Here is an 8254-nt window from a genome sequence, read left to right as displayed (position 1 = left end):
AAACCCCAAAATGGAAAAACTATACGGTATAGCTGTTTTCAAAAATAATAGCTGAAAAATATTTTTCTTGTATATTAACGTCTGATATCATATTTTAAATATAATTAATGTTTATTTTTGTATATTTGGCTAGCTGATGTAATTATTTTTTCCCGACCGAACAAATGTGTAACTTGCCCAAAAAATATCATATCCATATCAACATAAAATAATGACTCCATAAACTAGTTGACTGACCCCTGCAGATGTCAAAAAATCCGCTGCAGAGGCCATAGTTGACACCATATATTATACAAAACAATAAGAAGTAAAGTTACAAACATTAAAAGTCCTTAAAAATAAAAATAAAAATAAAAACAAACTAGAAAGTCAAGTGCTGTCTGACTTCACTACTTGTAAACTTAATAACTTAGCATCACAATTTGAATTCTGTTAGTTTTGTGGTGCAAATATGAGTCAGTCTATTCCTGATAATGGCATATTTAAAATGAATCAAGTAACAAGTATCCAAGAAATAATCGAGATACATACAAGCTGAAACGAACACTACATTATTATAAAAAAGAAAAAAACAATGAGCATATCAAGACTTTAACAAAGCAAGGCATTAATTAAAATTAATTCTTCACGCTAAAAGGACACATTATACTTAATATCCAAAAACACAAAACGTGAATACATATAAATTTAGACATCAAATCTAAATAAACAAAGATTCATTTCATAATAATATTATCCAAATTATTTAAAATTGGTCCTCTGTCAACTGATACTGCTGTAGGATCTGGTTGCAGCTAGCAAGAGGCTCATCGGAAAGGAAACCAATGGAGTTAGCGAAACGAGTGTTAGAAACCATGCCATTGTTACGAGTGAGAACAACACGAGCACGATCACGGCCAGCAGCTGGAACCGCACACATTGGATCAGAGCTCCTGATGAGAACCACGTCGCAGACTTCATCGCCGCGGTCACTGTATACAAGGATCTTGTATTCTCCTTTTGAGTTGGTCACACCTTCAATGGTGTATGATATGTCGTTGGTGTCCCTCTTCTTGCACTCAATTCTAACCCTAGACCCTGCATTCATAGTGTAAACACACATATATTAGTGAGTTCGAGTTTTTTAAAAGATTCTCGAATAATTTTTAAATGAGATGATCACACAATTTTTACATATTACCAAAACAGGTACTGATCAATCCCTACAGTTACTTCTGTTTATAAAAAATTAAAACAAGTGCAGTAGACTTAAGAAGATATGGAGTAACTAATTATTTCGTAAATGTATATCAAAGCTAACATATAGTTACCTACTTCTAATATATATACATAACTACAAGATAATGTGCAATTAAAGAAACGGGCAAATCCTTGTCTCCTATTCTTTCTCTCGAGGGTCTTTCAGAAACAGCCTCTCTACCTCCTCAGGATAAGGGTAATGTCTACGTACAACAGGGGTGACTCAACATAATTGGGGGTCTAAAGCGAAGCTATAATTAGAGCCCCAATTTTTTTTTCAAAAGTTCATATATTTGTTTTTGAAATATATTTTTCTAGCTTTTTAAGATGCAAAGTTATTAATAATATTTTTATAATCTATTTCTTTATAATTATTTTTCAACTGATAATATGCTAACCGATTAAATCTCACTTGAAACGTTGTTGATCTTAGGTCAAATTTTATCTATTTTTATTTTGAATTTTTATTTTCGCTAATTGAAAAAAGAATCACGTCTTTTTATATAATTAAGTATATCGATTCGAGTATTATCTTCTGCTTGTACTATTTCTTTTAACACTTTTATTTCGAAATATAAATCTAAGCCTTCAATATTAGAGTGGCTATTATGCTTCAATGATATCAAAGGTTAACACAATTTTTTCTTCTTCAAATTCTCATCATTTAGCAATCTCAAGCTTTTAAAATACTACTATAGGTTTTAGTGGACATAATGTAACAATGCAAAATGAAGATTACCCGATAGATCGTTTCCATCTCTCAACAGTCAGTATCAAATTCACAATGGCAAAAATATACTTTTCTTTATTTTATATAAAAGAAAAGTTATTTTAAATTTTTAGGAAAAAATAACCTATATTCTCGGTAAAAATTGGGGGCCCTCGAAATAGGGGGCCTAAGGCGTATGCCTTATTTGCCTGGCCTTTCAGTCGGCCCTAATGTACACATTACTTTCCCTAGAGGCGGATCCTGATAGGTTCCTATAAAAATTTCGAATTGATATACAATACTAACTGGATGAACGGACTGGGTTCCAAGTTAAATATTCTTATACATTTTGTGAATTTTTCAATACAAAAATTGAATTGAATCCACCCCTAACGCTCCCTAGATCTCACTTGTGGGATTCCACTGGGTCGTTGTTATTGCAAATCCTTGTGCCAAAACTTAGCACGTACTATATCTATACGCGCAGTTGAACTCTACAACAACTAAATTCCTTGATTTGGTGCAAATTAGGGAGTAGTATACTTCCTAGAAAATTGAACTACTTCTTAAACTAGAATAAGGTGAACACTTCAATTACAGTTTTCTTATAGTAGACTTGACTTGATTAAGCTAGAAGTAGACATTAATATTAGATATGCAGAAATGCAATGAAAAACATGAGGGAGTTGGACAATATGGCAGAATCACACGAAAGAGAGACACTCAAACAAATCTTGCATGGGGAAGTGACGGATCCAGCCACCAGAGGCGGATCCAGAATTTGAACTTTATGAGTTGCTACAACAACATCAAGTTAATATATACATTAAATGACTAGGTTCACAATAGATATTTAGGAAATTTCTTAACATATATGTTTATAGGATCTCAACAAAAACTACTAAGTTCACGTGAATTTGTAACCGACATCGCCAACCACGAGTTTGGCAGAACCAAGATTCTGGGTGTGCGAAAATCATATATATTTCAAAATTCTAAATCCATTACTCGCATGTCATGAAATCATATATAGAAGCCATAAGGAGAGAAATAATTACTCAAAAAAAAAAAAAAAAAACAATAAAAGGTTTAGGGTTGGTATATATTACCGGGGAGATACTTGGAGGCAGAGGTCTCAAAGCCACAACGGCAAGTGTCACAGTAAACTTTGCCAACTACAAGGAAAGTGTCCATAAAATGTGCACTAGCAATAGAAGTAAAGAGTAAAAAGCAAATAACAAACAAATCTACCAACTTTGCCATGTTTTTTTATAACTCAAACTTAACTATCTCTTCTTCAATTTCTGCAATTCGTAATCTTAACTATCTGTTCAACTTCTTTTAGCCTGCAAATAACAAAAGGAAAGTGAAAGTGATATAATGAAAAATTATGGGTTTGGTCTAAACCAAAACATGGTGGCCCAAAGTTACTTTTACTTTTTTTTTGGTAGCGTAAATTAGTGACTGATAGATCGGTCCTTTAATTATTCAAAATTATGAAGCAGACCCTACACTCAATTAATATCAAAGTCAAAAGTAATTGGTAATCTTGGATTCTCTATGTATCTCTATCTTTTATCTCTCTCTCTCCCTAAAACTTACATGCTTTTTGCCTTTAATTAGAGTAGTATAATCTTTTCTCTATTCCGTTTATCAAAAGGGTATTTTGGTGAGAATAGAAAAGGGAAAGTTACACGTATGGCCACTCTCAAATATTAACATCCGCTAGTCAATATACAAGAGTATACATTAATTATACATATATTATGTATTACCATCTATTTTTTAGTCGCATGGCTATACAGTATAGAAATTCCAATAGAAAAAAGTAATTTTTGTTCTTAAAGCATATTAGAATGAAAATTTTAGATGGTTCAAGCTATATAACTATAAGGATTATAAATGATTTGGATGGTATGTCATTGTGGGGCGATGTGCACAGATAGCCACTAACAGCTTATGTCTTTATTTTAAAGCTAGCGTTTTAAATGTCTTTAGTTTTTAGCCACTGGTTTAATAAACTTTAACTGCTCGGACAAAAATACCCTTCTGCTCATGTCCTTAACTTCAGGACTTCAGGACTACATGTCCTTAACTTTTGAACTTGAAATTCTAAGTTCAGGACTTCAGGACTACATGTCCTTAACTTTTGAACTTGGAACTCTAAGTTCAGGACTTCAAGGTTACATGTCCTTAAGTTTTGAACTTGGAACTCAAACTTCAAGACCAAGCGTCCTTAACTTTTGAACTTGTAAGTCAAAGTTAAGGACTGCATGTCCTTAAGTTTTGAACTTGAAACAATAACTTAAGGACTGCACGTCCTTAAGTTTTGAACTTGAAACTATAAGTTAAGGATTGTTTGTCCTTATCTTTTGAACCTGCATGTCAAATTTAAGGAATGCATGTCCTTAACTTTTAAACCTGCATGTCAAACTTAAAGACTCATGTCCTTAACTTTTAATCTTTGAACTCAAAAGAAACAAAAACAAGGTAAGAAGAAAGAAATTACTGTACGTAATTGAGACATCTGCTCAAAAATTCAGAACTTGAAAATTTTGATGATGCAAAAGGAACTACGGTACGTATTGGTAAAAGGAATAGTGAAGCAAAATCAGAAGGATCTCATGATGGACCTGGTTATGTCCTAGTAATTGGGGTCACTAATAGACCTGATGCTATTGACCAAGCATGGAGGAGGCCGACCGTGAAATCGCCTTGGGTATTCCAGATGAAAATGCAACGCGAAAGAGAGGAAGAAAGGGTAAAATTGTCTTTTTTCTATTAGTAGTGGCTATTTTTGCTGAGCATTATAATTAGTGGATAAAAATTAAAGACACCCTTAATTAGTGGCTACTACACGCCATTTTTACGTCATTGTGCCCACGAAATGGAGTAAGAAGGCGAGGGAAGAATTATGTGGAAATTTATGTATTTGTGAAGGGATTGATTGCAGACAAAAAGAAACATCTATTTAAAATCAATATTTATATTTTGAGTTTGTTAAGAAAATTTTTGGAAAAATAACCTCGCGTCAATATTTGAAAATATGTTAGTCAAAATTTTGAAGCGCCAGGAATCCTGACGATCACAAAATTTTCAATAACAGTGCAATAAATTCTTGTGATCAATCAGAATTTTGTAGCCAGTCGCACAAAAATTTGCAATCTTCAAAATTTTGTGAATCGCCATAACTTACAAATCATAGCAACCTTCAAACCAACGTGACCGAATATTATTTTCTCAATACTTTTCTTATTAGGATTAAAAATTTAAATAGTAACACCAAATGATCCTATTTGTGCAAATCACCCTAGCCACAATATGATATTAACTGGGCCTTCTCTAGTACCTCTTGTCAAATTGGATTTGAAGTCCATGAATCCTTGTACTGCTTGATAATGACACATAGAGCTGTCAGAATTGGCCAACCCAGCCAACCCAGCCCAAGCCTCGTGGGCTTTTAAATTTGCGTGTTAGGCCGGCCCGGCCCACTATATGAATGGGCCTTAAAATGGCCAGCCCAACCCAGCCCTAAGAGGGTCGCGGACTAGGGCGGGCCGCCCCTTCAATTTTTTTTAGAATTTTTTTTTTCTTTAAATCCTTAAATATTTTTTCGTGACATAGTCGATTAATCATGTAAACAACTTATGTTTGCTTAGAGCGTACAAAAAGGTTGATATTTGGTGAGGAATCTCGTAATTGAAATGCAAATTCTGTATATCTCTTGTTCTTCTTTTTTAAAGTTACATGAATATTTTCTTAACACGTTTCTTTCATTTTTCTCAGACTTAGGGATTGTTTAATAAGTTTATATGCTGAGTTTTTTAAATATAACATCATTTGCTGAATTTATCATTATAGTCCATAAAATTTTAAAATTCTTGAAATTTGTAGTGGTAAATTTTTTTTCGTGCATTTAAAACTTATCTTTTTCTTATACTGAAAAATATTAATAATATATTAAAGTAATCCAAACTGATCATTGGCCACTTAAAGTAATATTTTCTTTTGAAAAAAGATTTTATTGGCTACTAGACTTTTCGAGTTCGTTATTAATAGCAAAAGAAAAACTAATTTTGTCATATTACATGCATGTCAAAAATTTAAATTCTAGTTGATACGGAAGGGTAAATGAGCAATCTCGGGTTGGGAAATAGGGATTATAGTTAATAGTTTTTTTAAAATATTAAATATTTAATAGTAATTAATTTGAATTTAATTAATTGTTGGACCAAGGACCGGCCCAGGTCCAACCTCGGTCAAGCCTTAAGCCTCGATTTTAAATAGGCTTAAAAAATTCTAGCCCAACCCTACTCAAGTAGCGGGCTGGGTTGGAATGGCCTCACGGGCCAAACCCATTTTGATGGCTTTAATGACACAGACGAAGTTAATTAATTCTTCTCTCTTTTTTCTTCTTTTTGCATAAAAAACAGGTAAATTACTAATTCACATATTGATTTCCACGATTTTACTTGTCAAACCTTTAGCAATAAAAGAAGTCAGTCTGTTTATAAACGTCGTTCAATCAAACATGTTTGTAACGTTTTGTTATTAAACGGAATAACTCTGTTTGTGATGTGCAAAAAATAAATAAATAAATAAATAAAGATTGATACACTTTTTTCGAGTTGAAAATCTCATTTATCATAATAGTGTAATGACCCGACTGGTCGTTTTGAGTTTTTTCACTTTGCTCGCCAGTTCTCGGGCATATCTAGCCCCGTATTATGCATTATGACTTATGTAAATCGTTGGTTTTGGTTTCAGGGTAATCAGAATGAATTTGGAAGAACAGTTCTCAGCTTGAAGCTCGAAATTTGAAAGGTTTGACCAAGTTTTGACTTGTTGGTATATGATCTCGGATCGGAATTTTTATGATTTGGTTAGCTCCGTTAGGTAATTTGGGACTTAGGAGCGTGATCGGAATGCATTTTGGAAGTCCGTGGAAGGTTTAGGCTTGAATTGGCGAAATTGAGATTTTGGCGGTTTCCGGTTGATAGGTGAGATTTTGATATAGGGGTTGGAACGAAATTCCGAAAGTTGCAGTAGTCCCGTTGTGGCATTTGGGATGTGTGTGTAAAATTTCAGGTCATTCGGACGTGGTTTGGTATACTTTTTGATCAAAAGCGGAATTCGGAAGATATTAGAACCTTAGGCTTGAATTCGATGTGTTTTGGTGGTTTCGATATTGTTTGAGATGTTTCGAAGGTTGGTATAAGTTTGAATGGTAGTATAAGGCTTGTTGGTGCTTTTGGTTGAGGTCCCGGGGGCCTCGAGGTGATTTCGGATGGTTGACGGAAGGTTTGGAATTTAGTTTGAGAGCTGAAGTCTTTTGATTGCTGTCATAACCGTATCTGTGGTTGAAGGATCACAGGTGCGACCACCGCAGATACGGACAAGAGTGGCAGAAGAGGAAATGGTGAGGTTGGCAAGAAACTGCAGAAGCGGTTGGTGAACCGCACCTGCGATGGCGCAGGTGCGGCTGGTGCATCGCAGATGCGGAAGGCTGGAAGATAAGTGAGGACCGCAGAAGCGGTTCTTGGACAGCATATGCGGTACCGCAGAAGCGATAATAGGGCCGCAGATGCGGAATCCCTGGAACCAGAAGTATATATTTTTCCCTTCGCGGATTTTGGCTAAAAACTCCATTTTTGAAGACGGAAAACGAGCTAGGGCAGAGAATTCAAGGGAAAATCAAGGTAAATTAGTTGGGTAAGTTCCCTAAGCTTCATTACTTGAGTTTTATGATCATTTTTTATTGGTTAATCATGAAATTAGTGGAAATTTAGGGTAAAAATTTGAGGAAACTAGGGCTTGGTATTGGAGACCTAAACTTGAGGATTTGGAGGACCATTTGTGGTATGATTTCGGAACTCTTGATATGTATAAACTTGTGGGGAGATAAGGAATCTAATAATGTAAAATTTAGTAAATACCAAGACGTGGGCCCGGGGGTCGGGTTTTGATAATTTCGGGAATTGCATTGTTTTTCGATTGTTTTCGAGTGAGCTTGGTCCCTTTAGCATGTTTTGATGGTTATGTTCTGATTTTGGTAGATTCGGAGCATCCGGAGGCCGATTCGAGGGGCGAAGCATTTGCGAGCTAGACTTTGGGTCGGATTGAGGTGAGTAATGATTTTAAATATTGTCCTGAGGGTATGAAACCCCGGATTGCACACCGTGGTGCTATATTGAGGACGCACACGCTAGATGACGAGCGTGGGATCGTGCACTGTTGGGGATTGAGACTTAGTCCATCCCGAATGATTGTTTTACCGTGTATTTGATTGAAAACTATTTGTTATCA

General features: G+C 34.9%; 1 protein-coding gene across 1 annotated transcript; it reads right to left on the bottom strand.

The window, feature by feature from the left end:
- Window positions 1-575: 575 nt before the first annotated feature.
- Window positions 576-3400, bottom strand: LOC109241845 (major pollen allergen Lol p 11-like). Its single transcript, XM_019408665.1, has 2 exons — window positions 3058-3400; window positions 576-1077 (listed from the first exon to the last, which is right to left on the bottom strand). Exons 1-2 carry the CDS (start codon window positions 3209-3211, stop codon window positions 746-748), a joined length of 486 nt encoding a protein of 161 aa, XP_019264210.1. The 5' UTR covers window positions 3212-3400; the 3' UTR covers window positions 576-745.
- Between the last annotated feature and the right edge of the window lie 4854 nt (window positions 3401-8254).

The sequence above is a fragment of the Nicotiana attenuata genome, unplaced genomic scaffold (assembly GCF_001879085.1).
Source record: "Nicotiana attenuata strain UT unplaced genomic scaffold, NIATTr2, whole genome shotgun sequence".
NCBI lineage: Eukaryota > Viridiplantae > Streptophyta > Magnoliopsida > Solanales > Solanaceae > Nicotiana > Nicotiana attenuata.
Note: the sequence above shows the minus strand (reverse complement) of the source record. Positions and strands in the feature narration are given on the sequence as shown.